The 19,903-nt window shown below is 41.0% G+C and overlaps 1 protein-coding gene across 3 annotated transcripts in view; it reads left to right on the top strand.

The window, feature by feature from the left end:
• NEDD9 (neural precursor cell expressed, developmentally down-regulated 9) overlaps positions 1-19,903 on the top strand; it is a 73,356-nt gene that overhangs the window by 43,501 nt on the left and 9,952 nt on the right. For all 3 annotated transcript variants that reach the window (XM_064664336.1, XM_064664329.1, XM_064664344.1), the window contains exon 2: positions 6,632-7,072. In XM_064664336.1, the coding sequence (XP_064520406.1) occupies positions 6,632-7,072 (441 nt within the window). The remainder of the gene's footprint in view (positions 1-6,631; positions 7,073-19,903) is intronic.

Raw genomic sequence — 19,903 nt, 5'->3', positions numbered from 1 at the left:
CAGCCTCTGTTGCAGAGATGTACAGGATGCAAGGATACTTAGGGTGGATGAAGACCTGTCCTCCTTAGGGCTCTGCTCAGGCTGTTAGCTCATAGGTCTCTCATTAGCTGTAAAGCTAGCCTTCCAAATCTGTGCATGGAAAACTGCTTTAGTTTCCACCCAGAACTGTAATTATTTGGCCTAGCAACGCTTGACCAGAGAAGTATCTTCACTAAATCAAAACTTGGGGGTTTTGGTGGAAGAAAGCAAGAGAGTGCCTGAAAAGTGGAACTTTGCCTGAGGAGCAAAGTGAAACATTATTGTGCTGAGCGTTTGCGACCAGGCTCCTTATTTTGCCACTAGCAGTGAGCCCAAAGAGTTCCCAGAGCCAGGCACAGGCTAAGGGCCTCTCGGAGTGCTCCCTCTGAAGCTGCGGTCACCGTGACACCCTGCTAGTGCAGCAGGCTCTTTCATACATGCTGTGGTAGCACTTCCTGTCTTCTCTGCTTGCTATCAACTTGAGATAAAAAGCAAATATCTGCACACAGCTTGTTGCTGGTGATGAGTTGTTCAAGGTCTACACGTGTATGGGGGCTGTTATGGCCAAGCAGTGCCATTTCGTAGTCCATGCCCCACGTCACTGCCCACAAGGACATGTCTAAAAACATGCCAGTGCAGCTTTGTGTGCACCAGATACTGCCTTTGCTGTTCACACTGTCTTCTTCCAGCTTTGAGGAGACCAGCAAAAGACATTTTTCAAAGTTGAATATCTTGTTCAGTGACCTCTGTCCACTTCTATTAAGTAGCCTTCATGATAAGTTGCTTGTTATAGATAGACCTGTTACCTACTGTGCTTCAATAGTTGCTTTCCTTGCCAACACAGCACAATAAATTCTTTATTCAGGGGCAGTGACAGTGAGAAATAGAAAAGGAGATGAGAGCTGAAAAGCACCGAAGTTAAACTGTCCAATGGCTCTTACACTGAAGCACTTGTGTCAGAAGGCAAGAGAAGCACAAACTTCGCTCTCTTCTACCAGTACTGCTTGTAGTCAAACCATTTCTCTCACGATAAAACTCACTCTTGGTGGGTTTTCAGGTTGGTTCTTTAGTCTTAGGCAAATCATTACTGTTGGGCTTCCTGCAGCCGTACAAGTGTATGTAAATGCTTAAGCGTACTTTAGAGTGGCAGTGATTCATTTTAAAGAACCCTAAAAGATGTGAATCTATATCAAAAATATTATGCGATGGATAATTAAAAGTGACCCAATGAAAATTAAGCTACTGATTTGTTCACAGACGCTCCTTTGGGGAGTGTCACCCTCACCTTTCCTTCCTTTGTTCCTCCCTTCCTACTCCCAAGCTAGCTAAACACAGAAGAGAAGCTGTTTGTCATTTCAAGAAACAGTTTGTCCAGTAACAGAAAAAAGGGGTCCCACCCTTTTTCAGTGAAGAGCACAGGCACTTTTCCTAGTTTTGTTTGCACATAAACTCTACACATAGGAAGCAATATTTAAAAACAAGATAAAGCGGAACAAAACAATACACCTCATCAGCCAAGCACAGAGCAGGGATCAGTATCCTCATATTGCACCTCTCAGGGATGTGGCAGAAATTCTTTGAGCTTACGGTTGGTTGAACCTTTTCCTTGAGCATTCATTCATTGTGGAGCTGGCTGAGGAGTCAAGTCGGCAGCCCTGCGCTAAGAGCTTGGCACCGCAACACTCAACCCTTAAAGAGTCCATTGTATTTAATCTCCTAGCATGTAATTTATTATTCCTGTGTTTGCTTCCGTGGCTGTGGGCACCTCACACACTCTGGTTACCCACGTCACTGGATGTGTTTACTCTAACAGAAATAGTAGATGTTTCCACCACTCTCTTTAACTCTTGCCTCTTCCCTCTTCTGCCACTCTGCCTCATCAGCAAACAACCTCTTCATCCTCCAGACTGCACATTACAGAATTCTGTCAGTTCCCTTCACTGCAGAGAAGGCCACCCAAAACAGATCATGTTCTTCAAAGTATTTTCATGTGTCTTTATTGAGCTGCAGACATGTTAACCATCAATTGCAGTAGGCTAAGGAGAGAGTAGACACCTTTGGCTGTTCTATAACAGGCCTCATTTATGCATCTGAATTTGGCATGTAATTCTTTCAACGTCTGAGAAGAAAAATAGTGTACAGAGTCTTTTTTTTTTATTTGGGTTCTGCAAGTAGAACAGCTGACAGTTTTCGGAGCAGCATCTTTTGCTCTCAGTCAGGTTTCTCTAGGACACCCATCCTGGATGCAAAAGAAAGAAAAATCTAAGATGTGCAGAGAATACAAATTGCACCTTTCCAGGGTTTATCTAATGGACTTGCAACTGACACTAAAGGAAAACTCAAAAGTTTCAAATCCCAGGCTCACTTTACCTTGAGGGAGCTTGAAAGCTTTACTTTTGTCTCAACCAAGGTAGAAAGTTGGGACCGCAGGCACTGTAATCTGCATTTAATCTAGAGAGTATCCATTTCAGTTTCAGTTCTTTTAGACAGAGTTTCTGACACAAGGCATCAGCAAAGTCAACTGAGCCTTTTCCTGGGGCATGTTCCAGCTGAAATCCCTGGGGCAGTAGTCATTGGGGTCAGGCTCCCTTTCACTTTGACCTGCTGACAACTGAGATAGCACTTTGTTTAACAGAAGACTGAAGAACTTCCGTTTTTCAGTGATTTTACATAAGATGCTTTCTGCTGCACTCATGTGTCCAGGGTTAAGAGGAATTCAAGCCTCTTGAGAACGAATGTTTTGCCTGTAACAGAGTATTAACGCAGTAGGGCCCTGACCGTAGCTTCAACTTCCAAACATCCCAAATATTGCTAGCTAGGCTTGAGGATAGAAAAGCTGAACGGAATCTTTCCAGTCAACCATTAGTTATACAGAAGTGCTCCTTAATTGAAGCATGGCTGCTATAACACAGGGGGCTCAGGAGAATGGAGCTGCATAGAGACCACAAGTACTTTTGGATTTTGAGAAGGGCACCACTGCATCTCTCGCAGAATCAACCAGGCTGGAAAAGACTTGTCATGCAGTTAATTTAACTGAACCAAAGGAGGGCAACAGAGACTTCCATCCTTAATCTTATTAAAAGAAGGTGGTAGCTGCCATCATGTTCATTTTATGAAGTACAGCTTATTTCTATGACAAACCAAAATTTTTCCCCTATATAACATCAGATCATTTTTCCCTACCATTACAGAACTTGAATTTGTAGTTCTCAATCTGTTGCCCTCCTTTTTTCTTGCTGTATTAGAAATACAAAGAGACTTCTGTGCTACTTGCCAGTTGTGAAAACAAGTTCCAGTACAATTTTCTCATTGCCCTTTCTTTATTGCCGATTTGTTTAGGAAATGGCCAAGGTTTTTTTAGCACTTACACAAAAAGGTCACTGCTGTGTCTCCTCATATCAGATCTTAGTGCTTATTTGATGCCTGTTTCACAGACAGATGAGCGACATATCCATGTGTCTTCAGAGCAAGTCAAATTAATTCCCTATAATGCTCCCCATTCTCTGAGCTGGTGAGAACGAGAGGGACTGTTGAGATATTGGCTATGATGCCCGCAGAATCCAAAAAATAGTCAAATTTGTCCAGTCAGTTGAGATAAAGCCCATAAATGTTGAGAGATATCTTCGATCAGAAGTTCTTTCCGTGTATGGAAAAGTAAAGACTACAGTTTTGATCACCACAGCAGGTTAAAGGTACCTCTGTGGTTTTTAAAAGCTTTCCTGATGGCCTTCTGTGGTGACAGTTTCATTTTTCTCCAGGCTGACTCTGCTGAGTAATGAAAGTGACTGTGACACTGTTTCTGAAGCTCATGTTAAGCAATCCTGTGAAGGAAGAATGAAGTCAGGGAAATGCCCAAAACACAGATTTGCTTAGCAGGATCAGTGCCTTTGCTGCTGGCACCAAGCAACAGGCTTAGTGTTTCTGGTCCTAGTCCTTATTTGGTGGAATATTTTGCCTGGTTCACTGCTCCATCAGTGACTGGTGCTGGTGGCATGGCTCTGGGCTATTTAAAAGGCCTTGGGGAAATTGCTGTGAAACAAGTAGCAACCAATTAGTATGATTCACATACTGGTGCCTGAGTTAACACTGACAATGAGAATCTGAAGCTGTTTGCAGCAAAGAAGTTCTTGAAGCACATCCAGAAAGTATTAACATGCTGCGTGCCAGGTGGTGAGAAGGTCACTGGGACAGAGATAATGAGCAACTGGGAAAAATTCACATGGGAACTTTTATCTGCTCGAATTCTACCACCATTCCAGCTTTGTTCTGAGAATTGCTTTGCTGTAAAAGCTAATCAAGCTTTTCAAATACCTTTAATCACCAAAGTGTAGAAGAATATGCATTTATCATTGATTTAGCCTGCTTGGTTTGGGCCTCCCCAATCTAGCCATAATCTTCCTCCTTTAAACAACTCCTCTGTGAAAGCCTTCTTTAAATATTTTGTCAGTTGCACAGGCTCAGCTAGTCATGTTAGTAGATTTTGCCTGTGAAAGACATGCTAGAAAAAATGTAGAAAGATAAGAGATTAACTTGAATATTCATACTAGGCAGGGGCTTTTGCTTTACGAGCTCCGAGGACTCAGCTAAGCAGCCAGGTCAACACAGCAAGAGCATAGATGTAGTGTTCAAGAAGAGACTGCTGTTTTTGACCATGCTTAAATAATACTTTTACAGTCCTGCCAAGGCATGGACAAAAATCGCTCTCTCCTTTATCTATATTCTTGTTTCTTAGTGCTTTGTTACTGATGAGCTGAGTAGATGTACATCAGAGAGAAAGGTGGGCCTCAGTCCTGCTGTTTACAGGGGAGCTCAAAATGGCAATCCTACTTTTCCAAGCCAAAGCTTAATTTATACTGACCTCATTAATGATGCTGATGAAAGGCAAAGCCAGTGTTTCTCATACATTTGAAAGCTGATCCTCCATTTAGAGAAGAGGAAACTGATCTCATGCACCCCATTTCAACACTAAATGTCTTGGAAAAAGCATGTCCGCCTACCTTTTATGTGACATCTGAGCTTACCCTTTTTCCATCCACTAGTCAGCCCTGCATACAGCCTCCTGACTGAGCAAGGTCAAATGGAAGTCTGCTGTCTTGATGAAGCACAGAGATGATGGGAAAACAAGTGTGTGTCAATAGGGAAAGATATAACAAGTGAGGGATAAAAAAAAGTTCTGTTATAGCCAACGAAGAGGATAAATATGACAGATTAAAACACTAAACTGTACTCGACACTATCCCTTTAACAAAGGGAAGATAAATGTTTAAGACAGCTGCATATCCTTTTTGGTGGATTAGTACTATTTCAGTTTGTGTCCTGCATCCAAGTATTTCAGCTTGAGCGCTACAAATTCAGGGCTCCGTATATTTTTTCAAGTGCTTATGATTAGTTTATAACCATCTCTGCTGAATGCCTTCACTGAAAATCAGGCAGTAATGAAGCAGTTGTTTCCAACACGTTTGGAAATATCACCAGAGCCAAAAAATTAAATGTTCATGGCCTTTTTGAGGGGTCCAAGAATGTTAATACAGACAGCCTGCCTACTTTCCATTGAATACCTTGGCCAGTTACTCAGAACTAGATGGGCTATTCAGGCCTGCAAAGGAAGAGGAAAGGGAGCTGCTTCCATCTGTGATAGAAGGTGGTGCTTATTATTCTTAGTAACACATTAGTAACACATCAGTAACACATCACAATCTTACATCAATTCAGAGTTGGCTTAAAACTTCTTAGCAGGGGTACTGCTGGTAGCACAGCCACAACACTTGGGGTAACTGGGCACATTATTTTTTTAAATAATGTTCTCTTGAAGATCTTTCTACAGAAAGTGGGACTCAGAGGAACTATGTCCTTTGAGGTTGTTTTGGAGGGATTTTTTTGTGGTGGCGGTTTTGAGGCAGTGGGGGGAGGAAGCTCTTTGCCTATTAAGCTGATGCTGTGCTGTACTGCACCACCAAGGAAGTTCACAGAAAGAGTGAGAAGGCACAAAGCCATGTGCAAACACAAGCATTGTAGTTCAAACCTGTGACATTTTGTCAGTTTGTATTTCAGAACAGTTTTTCTCAGCAGGTGGTCTACAGATCCCTGACTTTAAGGAGCCTGCAGGTGTCAGCTAAGAAAAGCCAGCTCACTGTCTTTACCTTAATGGGATCTGCACCCCCATGGAAAGTCTTTTGGGACCCCACAAATGTAAAAATGTTTGGGAAAAACTGCTCTGGATTATGTCTCTGAGAGTCTTGTTCAAGTTTTATTTTAAATAGCAGCTAGTTAGCTGTAGCAGTACACAGAGAACACTTATATGGAAATCAGTGTCAAGAGATGAAGGGACAAGCCCTCATTCACAAGAAGAGCACCTCAATGCCAAGTGCAGAACTCTCCTGACTTCCTGTCCATTCAGGCCAAATAAAGAGATTCCATCTGACCCGCTGTTACTACTGGGACAGAAAAATCCTCTGCTGCATTATTTTCCATGTTATTTTGTTTTCCTGCACACTTCTTTTTCAAATTCCGTTCTTTTTTCGTGTCACCTAGAATGTGCTTGAAAATTCAGGAAAATTCAGAAAAATTCTAGCTTGTTTGTTCATTTGCTGTTCTTGCCCTTCTTTCTCCACAGAATCTTATGGCAAGAGCCCTGTACGATAACGTCCCCGAATGTGCAGAAGAGCTGGCCTTCCGCAAAGGAGACATTTTGACGGTGATAGAACAGAACACCAAAGGTCTTGAAGGATGGTGGCTCTGCTCCTTACACGGCCGGCAAGGCATCGTTCCAGGCAACCGTGTGAAACTCCTGATAGGTCCAGTGGTACAGGACAGTCTGTCTGGCCAGGATATGCCCAGCTCAGGATTGATGAATCAATCTTTCAACCAGCAAAAGATCTACCAAGTGCCAAGCTCACATGCTGTAGCACGGGACCCTGTCTACCAAGTGCCACCTTCCCATCAGAATCAGGGAATTTACCAAATACCCACTGGTCATGGTCTAGTGGGACAAGATATTTACCAGGTGCCACCCTCCATGCAGAGGTGTGCTGATGGTCCAGCTCTGACTAACAAGGTGCGTGCATTTGCTTTTACTTCACAGCTCCAAAGCTTCACAGCTCTCTTGTGCTGCCCACCAGTGAAGTTGTTAAATGCCTAGTGCCAGCCTGTGGACTGATTAAATATATATATATATATATATAAAAACTATATGAAGTTATAGCAGTAACTTTAATTATTTGTAATTAAACTAAGCAGCTTAATTTGCAAGGGAGATACACAGTAGAGCATTTTGGAGCTGCTGCTAAAGGTGAAGGGTAGTATGTGATCTCACATCCTCCCAGGCTGAGGCACATCTGGCCTATATGCCAGATATAATGCACTCTTGCATTATATGTTCAAAAGCGCTGCTGTAGCAAGATTAACTCTCCCACATATTAATGAATGGTTACATCATCTGCCCAAGTAATTTTTGTTTAATTAAAAATTATATACTGTTGCTGGAGAAGTCCCAGTGGGTCTAAACTATAAAGAGGAATACGTGATTGACAAGAGCCATACTTGTGAGGGAACAAGAGGATGATGGTAACTAGGGATGTTTGAATACTGAACCTAAACCTTGTAAGAGTGCATTTACATTTACCTACAGCTAAATTTCTTGATTGAACGTGGGAGCTGCAAGAGCTCCATGATGCAGCCATTACTGAAGCAATTGACAGCTCCCAAGGCTCCAGTGAGTGGCACTGCATTAAGTGGGTCCCCCTTTATTCCTGCTGTTTTTCTTAGACTCTCCCCATCTCCTGCCACTCCTTCATTTTACCTTAATAAGATACTTGCCAGGTACCCTGGTACACACAGTGCACAGTCACACTGGTGGAAAAAGATTAAGGAAGATACCCAAGGAATGAAGGAGATTCTCCTGGTCTTCCAGACCCCTTATTACAAAGCCAACAAGAAGTTCTTCCATTCCCTCCGTTCCCAGTTCAACAGCTTCAGCTATTAGCTATTAGCAACCTTTAGAGTTTAAGGCATAGCATTTATATCAAGGTTACATGAGCAGATGATGGCTCTTGTCAGGAAGTTCTTGTCTGGTTTAAACTTTGATCTCCTAATTCAGATTGGCAAGACAGTCTGTTTCATGTTTTTCCCCCACCTCTCCCGCAACTCAGTCTTTTTCATATCAGGCCTTTGGAAGACATCTTCTAATGCTTTTATTTCCTTGTTATAATTTCATTTTCCCTGATAAGACTGAATGGATTTTTTTCCTTCTGAGCAAGAGAAAAAGATCTGTGAAACTATTCCAAGTCAATTTATAAAGAGGTTTGCTTGCTCAGCTTTTCCACAATTATGCTTTCTAGGCTGTGCAGGAAGATAAAATGAGAAAATTGCACTTGCTGCACAGGCAGAGATAGGAGCTTTGTTGGAGCAATTATGTGGGTTTTCTTGACAAGTCTCACATATTTTTTTCTCCTTTTCTCCTTTCCCTGTAGACTAGATATAGTGAAATGTTTTTCAGAAGCAGTATTGTTTACCTATCCACAGTAGCATTTAGATACCCTCTAGGGTCACTGAGCACCTGGTAAATACGTATTAATGGGACAGCAGAGAAGAGATCACATTTTAGTGTATGTCTATAGGAAACATTTTACAGCACTGAATGTTTTACAACCTCAGCTCTCCATCTTGGGCCACAGGAGCTTCACCATGCTGCAGAGCTGCACTGAGGTCTGTTGAAAAACCCAAGCTTGGAATAGTTTTAGGGCCTGACCTGCCTAAATGAGTGTTAGGATAGTTTGCTTAGCATAATACGTATGTGTTTGTACACTGCACAGAAAGAATTTTCCAGCTGCATGTGAAATCTCTTCTCCCTCCTCTGGCCCCCTCCAGCTCCACTGAAACTAACAGGACATCCTGCATAAACCTGGTTGCTGCTAGGACTGTGTTAAAACCCTCGAAACACTGAGAAACTGGAAGCTTTGTTTTAGTTTAAGTGCAAACTTCTTGTTGAGATGCAAAAATCAGAAGCAGTGAAGCACCTGTTTTCTCCAAGTTTCTGCCTAGAAATTGTTTTATCAACCTTGAATATGCATTTTTCTGAATTCAAGTCATCTTCTGTAGAAAATTAAGATTATTTGTCTGCCTTATAACTTGCTTTCATTTAATTTCCTGCAACCTATGACAGGCCAGCTATGCTGCATAAAAAGAAATGGCTGCGGTGCTAAGTGTAGAATAACTAAACACATACATTTATAAAGCATTTTACCCTCATCAAAGTAGATAGCAACCTGCTTAGCGCTAGCTAATATTTGCTACTTGCTTTAATCATGACTTAAATTTATTTAGCCTAAGAGCCCTTGGTCTCAGTATTCACTGTTTATTAGCGGCAGACAAACCTCACGGCAGTGTTCTGCTTTGATCAGAGGTAGACATATCTCTGGTGCTTTGGAATTGCTTAGTTCTACACTAAATAGAACCCACTGGGATTGAAACCAGAGGTAAAACATACTCTGTTCTTTGTCATCCTAACCTTGCTAAACTGCTATTTAATGCTAAAGCTGCAACTCTCTGCTAATGGGTTTGTGAAAGAAAAGCCTAATTAAAGGGAAGCACTTTAGCGCTTGTGTTCTTTGTCTGAGGAAGCAGGCTGCCCTCCAACTCCTCCTCCTCTAGGGATCAGTAAAAACAATCCTTAATATTAAGGAAAGCTGGACATCTTGAAGATTTAATTTGGGGAATCTTTGCTTTGTCTTCCAAAGATAATTAATCTCTTTTCTCGGACTTGCGACACCTGCTCCAAAGGCTTAAATGAACCACTTTGCCTCCTTCCATCAGTGGAATCAGCTGGTCAGCAAGCTCTGTGTTTTGGCAGTTTTAAGGACTTTGAATAGTTTTGCTATGAGCACTTCCTATATGGAAGCCTTCTCCCTTCCCATAGCAGTAGCTAGAGAAGATGACCATGTCTTTTAGACACCACTCTTAAGTGGGACCAGCAGCAGTTTCTGTCCTATCCATTTCTGCACGTCTGCCTGTTTTCTTTGTGCAGATGTGTGGCTTGGCTGCCATACAGGTTTTGCAGGCAAGGCTTAGGAGCTATAGTCAGGCAGGAATTGTCTAGCCTCAAGCAGCAGTAAATCAACAGTGGGCATGTTATTAAGCTGCGCTGAGGTAACGCATCTTGTTAGCCAGAAAGGCAAAGCGAGTCAAAAAGGAGTCCTGAGGCAGGTAATTACAATGATTAATTGATTCTGACCAAGCTGGTTGTTGACAACAGAGCTGTATTGGCTCCCTCTATCAAATAAAATAGCACCTTCTAAAACTCACCCTCCCAATGACAGAGATAATGAGGGACAGTTTAAAATTAGCCTTGGTTAGCCCCAAGCTTTTATAGATGTGCTGCGAGTTTAGTCACAGAACGGTTACACCCCTAAGTGTGGAGAGTGTCTGAAGAGCATAAAGATGTGAAAGCTGTATCTTAGAATTTATTCCCTCCTTGTGTGCTCTGCCTTGAAACTTGTTCTCTTTTGCTGCAGCTAGCAAAGAGAAGGAACCTTGAGACATTCAGGAAACCTGGATTTTATCCTCGCTGCAGAATTCTGTGTGGGTTTTAGTGGTGTTTCTGCACCTCATCTGTGAATTATGTGGGTTAATTATGAGGGAACTCATTCTGTACAGATTACTTTAAGAACATCCTCTGGGAAAGGTGCTGTCAAAGCACAAAGTCTTGCATCTGTGATTAATCATTAGTTCACACCTGAGCTTTAAACTGGGGAAAGCTACACATGAAAAAAAGTCACCGGCATCATTTAAACACTCTTTGTCTGGTTCAGTGTTTCCCCTGGCTGGTCTGTTGTGCTGTCCCTGCCATCCTGAAAATAGTATTGGCCAAAAATTTTAAGGGAATTATTTTCTTGTTGGAAAACAGTTTTGCAAATTCTGAAAGCTTTCTGTAGGAACCAGTAGCTCTCAGGAGAACTGCTGATCGAGAGAACTCTGCACAAAACAGAATGAGGTTTATGTACCACAGCTGTTTGACCAGGGAAGAGGCTGCACTGCAAGAGTTACCAGCCCTGAACAACAGCTCCCACGGGGCACAGACTAACTCAGGCAAATAGAGATTAATGCCTTGGAACATACCAGCTTTTTTGTTTGTTGGTCTGTTTGAACTAGAACTCTGCAGTTCAGGAAACACTTAAGAGTCACCCACCTTCTAAAAGTGGATAGAGCAGAACAAGGGAGGAACTCATCTTCATCCCTGGCCTATTTCCAAGTATAAATATGTCCTTGACAGATGAAGGGTTTCACACCCCGCCGTCCTGCTAACTCTGCCTTTTTCAAGAGGTGACTGCCTTCAGCAGGAGGCTTGGGTAAAGCATGGCTAAGGGAACAGACCTTTTTCCCTGGTCTTTATTAGTATATTTTTTATTATTATATTATAGAGTCATGTTGGTTGACTGAACTAGAAAGTGGAAACGCCACACCACAAGCAGCACCAACCCTGACAGTTCCAGCACAGGCTTCGGTAGCAGGAGCCACTTAGCCCCACTATGACGTTTTTCCTTCCAATTAAATAAGTACAGTCTTAGCTGGGAAGAAACAAATGGTTGCATGTAATGTTTGTTACAGAAATAAGCCTGCCTTTACATTATTATCTGTTTTTTTCTTGCCTGTTTTCATATTTGTGAGGTAAGAAGAGACATACATTAAGCACAGTAAAGAGTTGTGTGGCAGATATATTTTATTATCAAAAAGAACTGGAGCATATGTAGTATTCTGCAGTTTGTCAGCAAAATGTATTTTCATTCGAAGTTAGAATAATGTCCCCGTTTACCCTCAAGTCTGAAGTACCACAGTTTCCTGTGATAGGGTTTACATAAATTACCCAAACAGTGATCATATAGTCCTTCTTTTTTTCTGCTTTCACATTACAAATTCTATTTTGGGGATTTATGCCCCTCGTAACAAAATATTGCTTCAGTGGAAGAAGTGCTGAACACACAGGAAGTTTGCTGAGTACAGCAGGAATGGTACCACATACCTCAACACTCAGTGCTCTGTTTCACAAAGTGTGCTCTAAAGGATAAAAATCTCTCAAATTAAATGCAAACTCAGTGGTTAAAACACAACACAGCCTTTTTCTTAGACTGAGGAGTTTCACTTGTAATCTTCCATGTGACAGTAATAGAACAGCCATTTTACTGTAAATTTAGTGCAGTTAATCTATTCTCAGTCGTCTTCATGAAAACTGAGTGAAGAAACCCTAATCCACAACTCAGAGTAAGCAGTAGTTATTCACTGATGTGATTTGTAGAGAAGTATTATAAGAAAAAAACTGCATTTTATTAGGGTGAGCAAACATATGAGCTCAACATTACTCCCTGTTTCTTTCTGAGTGCAGGGGCTCATTTTAATCAGTTCTATTTGTAGACCAGAGGCATGCATTTTTCCCCTGGAGTATCACAAAAAAGGCCAGTACTGTAATCTCCTCCAATAACCGAGGTCTCCCGGGACACAAATCTGTCTGCACAGGCACAAGCACAGGATCAAACCTTTAATAAAAAAAAAAGAAAAAAAAAAGAAAAAGAAATAAATAATAAACAGGAAAATGCAAGCTTATGGATTCTTTTCTTGGTGGTTCAAAACCTAACTGGAGCTTTGGCTGTGTCTGAAACAGACACTAAATTTGGGTAATCTAAATTTCCCTCTAGGTACTAAAAACTAAGCACAGCAGCAGAGCATTTTAGAAAAAAATTCCACACAAGTGGAAAACTGATTATTCAGAAAGTGAATCTAATCATAAGGAGGAAGTGTGGTTTATGGAGATAGGAAATGAGTAGATGAAGACAGGTTGCTGACCGTAAGAAAACACAGTTGTAGTGAAACCTAAGGCTTGGCAGGCATTCTGTGATTTTGGAGATGTTTTGATTTGGGGGAAGACTAATTAGCACCAGAATATCATCATTCCACATGTCTGGCATGAAATGTTTCAATTTTTCTTTTTTAAATAGCAGTGATAATACTGCATCTTTTTTTTTTTTTTTGTTGAATCTATATTAATCTTTCTCCCCAAACAGATTTGTTAGAATGGAAATAAAATGAAATTAATGTACTTAAGTTCTAGGGAGACAGGCACCTTCTATAAGACAACCCATCCCTAATCCATAAAAGACAATAACATATTCCCATTGGGTCTTACCATCACAACTTTTTCATATGCACAATCAGTCATGACTGAGGTCTGATATAATTATTGTACAGATGCAACAAACAATTAATGGTGGAGTTTACATCTGTTTAGAAGGTGTCTATACCTTCCATAAACTTGCCACAGCAAGCAGTGCTAATCTAAACACCGGTTACTAGGAGCGCTTGTCTGTACATGTGCCCAGAGAAACCCATAGAAAAATGGAGCCAGAGTATAACTTGTGAGCCAGAGAACCTCTACAAATCAAATTAAATTGAACTGCTTCCTGATGGAAGGTTTTATTTGCCTACCTCTCTCAGAGCAACATGGTTCCCAACCTAGATGATTTAGAGACACTTCCGTTGTTTCTACCCAAGTGTACCTCCGACAACACTCTTGTGGAATTGAAACTCTTTGGCAGTGCTTCATCTCAACCATTTTTTTGCCCCCTGGGAAATGCCGATTCACAAAAACTGAAATTGTTGACGGGGAAGGATCTGTTCTGAGAAATGTCTTAAAGGAAGGGGAACGAAGTCATGGAAATACCCTATTACAACAATTCCCAAATGAAGCTTTCCTCCCCCATCTTTCAATTCAATATAGGAGGAAAGAAATAACACAAATAAGATGAAGCCCCTCAAAAAAATTAAAATTAGTTGTTTGGACTGAACCAAACTGGTTTATTGCTTGTGAGCCTTTAGGATTTTATGTCATTCACAACAAGACACTCTCTGCCCTACCTGTCCCACCACCGCATATTCTCATCCTTTTTCTTTCTTTCCTGTCCTCCTCCAAATTTGCCCTAAATTTTGGCTTCTGTCTTTGAGAAGAGACAGAGTATTTCCAGCATAGAAAACATATGCATGTTAGCCAAATGGTTCTTCATGTGACAAACTTTTTATAATGAGAAGACTAGACAGACTGGGATGGACAAAGCAAAATGCTGCTTTTTTATCATGGGCAAGATACCCAAATGCTGAGGTGCTGAGTTTTGCCACATGCTTTTCATTAATCAAAACTGCAGCTCAGATTTAATCCCAGGTTTCCAGAGAGTGCTTTAGCAGATACACACATTTCTCCACTAAAACTTATCACTCAATAATTTGAGGGGTTTCTTTCTCCATAAGGTCCATCCATAGACATTATTTCTGAGTGTGTGCCTGTTCTGTCACTAGTCCTGTAATGCATCAGCTCTTTAGCCTTGTTGGCCAATGCACACAAAAATGATGATGTCTCTGTCTGTCTGAAAATGAGTAATTGTCATGGGGATGGCACTGGTAAAACTCTTAGCAAGAGTGTTGAACAACTATCCTCTTTCACACTCCTCTTAAAAATGCTGATAATTTAATAGTACCGAGTATGTTTTGCTTATCTCTCTTTTTCTCTTCCTTTCCTCTGAAAAAAATGGGACGCTCTCAGAAGTGTTGGTTTGACTCTCTTTAATCACATTTTGTAAGCAAGAATGACTCTTACCAGAAGCTAGGAAATACCCCTTCCCACTCAGCCTTGCAATTCAAGGCCAGCCAGCACCAAGCCTGTTCCACTGAAGCAAGCAGAAATGTTGTTCATAACACAACTGGCAGAAAGCCCCGGAGTTGATGTGAGAAAGAGCAGGATCAGGTCACGAAAATATCATAAAATAAAGAAAAAAACCCCAAGTACAATCTTGCCAGTGACAAAATTGTTGAGCTTTTTTGTGCTTTGTACTGCTCATTCAGGTGAGGTCTGGATAAAGAGAGAGACCTTTCTATGTGCATTAATTTGCAATCATGAACTCCAGTAAGCAAAAATTCAACACTGTCATTCAAAGCTGCAGTTAATCCAAGTCAGTACCATTCCACCGCACTTAATACATCCCTGTCATTTTATACTAGTCAGAGCATAGGCCATTTATGTAACTGCACATATTTTTAAAAAGGAATTGTTTGGAAAGACAATAAACCTGCACTTCAGTTTTAGGAAAACTACAAAACTGAAAAACAGTGTAATGACCCTGCTTTTGTGTGCTGGTTAATGGAAGAGGTCGCACTAGAAGTTAAAACATCAGGATTAGGCTAGTTGCAAAGCAGTGGGCTATACCATTTTCACCAGCAGTTGAGGGTTTGAATCAAGACCAGCTTGTGATTTCACACTTTTTATTTTAAATTTGTTTCACAGCTTCTGCTCAACATCTTCAAGACTCACAACCCAAAACTGGTATAAATCTTGTTGAAATAATACCACCTCAAAAGCAAGACACCCATTTCCATTACTTGTAGTTATTTACATTACAGTAACGCAGGGTTGTTTTTTAAGGCTGAGCATCTACTGGTGAGGGAGGCACTTCATAGCTGCATTTAAAAGTTTCTATTTAAATGCCTGAGCCCACACAGGTAAGCATTTTTAATTTAGCTCAGTGTGAATCAGTGACATCTGGACATGCTTTAGCACTGAAAGCAGTTACAGTTACAGCAGAATCTTCATAGGTAAAGGTCTTGGACAACAACTGGACAAAAAGTAGAGGAGAAAATAAGCAGTATTTTGAAGATGAAAACAACATCAAAAAATAAATCAGTTCTGTATCAGTGTAGCATTTGTCATGTGTTCTTATCTTCACACATCTGAATATTCTAAGAAAATTCACTGGTGAACACCCGCTCAAAGACAAGCAGAGGTGTCTCTGTGTGTGTTGCTGCATTTCTTTTCACCTCGCAGTAGAGCTGATAACACACTCAGCCCAGAAAACTAATACAGGCATGTCTGTTGATTTCCTCTTGCCTTGCAGAAGCATTTGGACCCATAGCACTAGAAACAACACATGGTTGCAGCTACAAGCCCAGTGCATTAGAAGAAATGCCTCTGCAGGCTTCCTCCTCTCTTTCAGCTTGTGAACCTTGATCAAAGCTTCAACAGTTCAGTCTTGACAGGAAATACTATACTAGAATGTTTTATAGTGGCCCAATGTTCCTGCATTATTTAGGTTAAAATAAAGCGTTAGGAGTTCATAATCTAAGACCTGTAGCAACTTACAAACCCAAACATTTATAAGAGCGAGTATCCTTAGCACATGTCAGAGAGAAGCTCCAACCTTGACTCACTGACAGTAGGGAAACACTGTATGTCATTGTATATAACAAAGAAATAAGTTTGCTCTTTCTTTTCAGAGCAGACAACAGAGAGCGATGCAATAGATATTACTGTCAGGAAATTCATTATCATTCACTGGATATCTTGATGCAGCTTACAAAAGACAGGAGTGGAAACACTAAGTGCTTTCTGTAAAAAGGACAGAATTTTAGCCAGCTAGACAGATTCTTTCAAGTATCCAGTGTTTTTTAACATAACCTTATTGCAGCTCAACTTAGCCACAGAAACTTTCCCAAGGAAAAAAACACCAAAAGCATTTAAGGAGACACGTGTGGCTTCCTAAGTACGTGCAGCAAAACTGAAAGAAGGACCAAGAGGTGGTTCACTGCCTGATCTGACACCATTCAGTGGCTCCTGCCACTGCCTTGCAAAAGGCTAGGAGTTCAAGAAATAGGGATTAGGCTTTTTTTCCCTTAATTCTCTCTGATAATGATTTCCCCACATTCTCTTTGTCCATTTCATGCTCCTTACAAGCTTAAAAGAGCCCAGGTAGCTGTTACACATCCACTTAACAGGCTCAGGAACAGAATGTCAATGATTAATAGTTTTGTATTAAATTTATAGAAATACTTTAAAACAGACAACAAACACGATTTTTTTTCCATTTACTTGCATTTTGATGAATTTTTCCCATATCCAGGCTTTATGACAGCCCCATTTTATGCACCACCACTTGGCCTCTTCTGGGGCATAACTCTTCCCAGGGTAAGCAGTGAATGGCAGTAGCTCATGAGCTGCTGAGGATTGCCCATGGGGTGAAGAGGAGAGCATCGTGGGAGGAAATATGTTTTAATACAGTTCTTTGTCCAGATTTAAAATACATATACAGGATTTGCCTCACATGCCTCTTCTTTTCCACCTTCAAAACACACTGATCTATTTTAGGTGTTGCAGTCAGCAGGCATCAGTAGGTTCTTGGGGTTAAGAAACCATAGGGGGAAATAGCAAGCTGCCCTTTTCAGCTCCCCTCTCTGCCTGTGGTTTGGGTGCAGCAAAGTGTTACAGAGGTGAAACATACCTCTGCTTCAGTTCTCTCACCTGTAAAACTCTCTTGTTTCCCATCATTCTGCATATCAGGCATCACAGTTCATGGGAACAGGCCATGTTATGTCCTCCACGGTACTGCTATAAATTCAGAGTAATTTTGTTTGCTTCAGTAAGTTTATTTGCTCTTTGTCCTTGTTAAACAATGTAAACTACAGTGGTGTGTATCTGCTGTAAGCACGAGAATGGTCTTGTTGTTGCCTTAGTTAGGAATGTTCTCTATTGCAGCCTAATATCCGTTTTAATCCTAGAAGAAATAGAATGTTGGGGGGTTTTCCACTATATGTGAGAAAGAGGGATTTAATGAACCACAGGACAGGATATTTTGTAAAGTACATGCACATTCAGCTCTTTTTCTTGGTTAGGAATGTGCCATTGGCATGGAAAAGGCTCAAGTAATTGCTTTTGGAAGAGCATGGTCTTCAGCAGGAACAGAACAAACTTTCTGCTCAATTGTCTTTGTTTTGCAGTACCGAAAGTTTGAAGGCTCATTACATGTTTCACCAGAGCCAAACCTGGTCCCTGTTAGTTGCTCTTCATAGATTAAGTGGTTAACAATGTTTTGAGAATGTTGGGCTAAATAGTTTGTGGGAACACCATCTGTTTCCTTTAACACATAAACAAGGAAAATTGCTGGTTTCAAATGCAGGATTATTTAAACTTTGATGACCACAGGCATTCTTAAAAGAGAAGAGGTAAAAGGAAAAATAATCCTCGTGAGGTACGAAGTTCAATGACATTTGTTAGAAAATAAATTTCGGAGTACCAGACAGGACTGCTATCCCTGTTCTAGAAGTGAGACAAGGGGAATGTTTCTTTGCAGTCACCTCCTTCCTTTTAAAGTCCATCTTCAAAAGTTAACTGCCATCAAAAATGAAAACCGTAAAAAATGGTTTAATAATGCATTGAAAGGGCTGAGCATCCCACCCGGAAGCAGCAAGTTCATTTAATATATTTATGGGTGTATATCCAAAATCAAAAGTTACTTTTGACTGGGTTTGGTACCTTTCTTACTTCATCAGCCCAGCTACCTTTCTCTTCCTCCTTTGGAAGAAGCAGTGCAACCATGTGTTCTGACGTCCCATGTGAGGTCACCTCTTGGGGAAATGAGACTAAGAACAAACGCTCCTCATTTTCACTTTGCCAGGTAGTGTGGGTATTCTTTTAATTACGGTTACAAAATGTTTACTGGAGATAACATTTTGGTGATGAGCTGCTTCTGTTGTGAATTGACTAGGAACAGGCAGTCCAGAGGCATGTTTAGCTTAACAAAAAGGGTTGGAAGAAAAGGTACAACAGGAAACATTCTTGTACTCAGTAAAGACCCGATTAGCATCTCCAGGGAATTTTATGATGAAATTGTTCACAACATGTTGTTACTGGACAATAATCCTCCACATAGGAAAATATACCTGAGTCACTGGAAGAAAAAAGTTGTTTTTCATGTTATCAACAAACTTTGGTTGTTGCTGGGTTTCTTAAGGTCATACTTTATGCCTTTCATATAGCTTTTTCAGAAGCCTAAAAAGGAGCATTTTTATTTGGAAAATAAATGTCACCTAAAGCAGAGCGGCCCTGCAGACAGCTCAGGTCTTCTGTCCACAGTCACTCATGTAGGCAGGCTGGACTCCTGAATACCCAGAATCAGGCATTTTGTGTTTTAACCTCTCACTTCCTTTGACAACAGCTGGAAGCACCCACAGAAGGAGTTTGTTTCAACCAAATAAAGGAGTGACGCTGTTTGACCACTGCTTCAAGTTGGTCAGGTGTGGGAGAGTACAAAAGTGTCAAGACAGATGATATAAAAAGTGTAACACTGAGTAAAACTGGCTTCCTTCATCTGTCCTGTCTAGCCTTAGTGTAGTTTTTTAGAATTGTATCACAGCACAGTAAATAAAACCAACAGCCTTGTAGTACTGTAAACCTTTCATATGGCATCTGGTATGTCAGCATTTTTTGGAAAATGGGAAGGGGTCTCTAAAGATGAGCTACAAGAGTAAATGCAGCTGCATAAAACTCCTGTATGCAAAATGAGGGAGAATCTCTCTGCAAGTGCTGAGCATGAGCACAGCTTCTCTTCCATGTGTGTTCCAGGCTCCACCGTGCAAGGATATCATCTGCTTTGCAATCAGAGATTCTTCTTGGAAAAGCAATGTTTACCTACAACAACCATATTTAACAAGAAGAGCAAGTGGTTTTACATGCATGTACTTAGGGACGTTGCTTAGTGGTGGACTTGGCAGCATTAGGTTTGTGGTAGGACTCAATGATCTTAAAGGTCTTTTCCAACTTTCTGTGATTCTATGGCGTATTATCTGTGCTGCTCAGATCAGCTCCCTTTTTATATTAGAGGCTTGTGATTTTGCTCCTAGAGATTAATTCTCTGAGCAAGAAGAGAGTGGTGGTGCCTTCTATCCTGAATGAGTTTAGTCCTAAGATGCATAGGACAGTTACTGTCGAGCCTGCTTAAAGACGCTTCTCTAAAGTGCTGTGCTAGCCTTTGAGAACTATGGTGTCCTAAAGCTTCTGCAGAGGTGCCATCTGTTGCCTCCACGG

Source organism: Pseudopipra pipra, chromosome 1 (assembly GCF_036250125.1).
Source record: "Pseudopipra pipra isolate bDixPip1 chromosome 1, bDixPip1.hap1, whole genome shotgun sequence".
In the NCBI taxonomy this organism is placed as follows: domain Eukaryota; kingdom Metazoa; phylum Chordata; class Aves; order Passeriformes; family Pipridae; genus Pseudopipra; species Pseudopipra pipra.
Note: the sequence above shows the minus strand (reverse complement) of the source record. Positions and strands in the feature narration are given on the sequence as shown.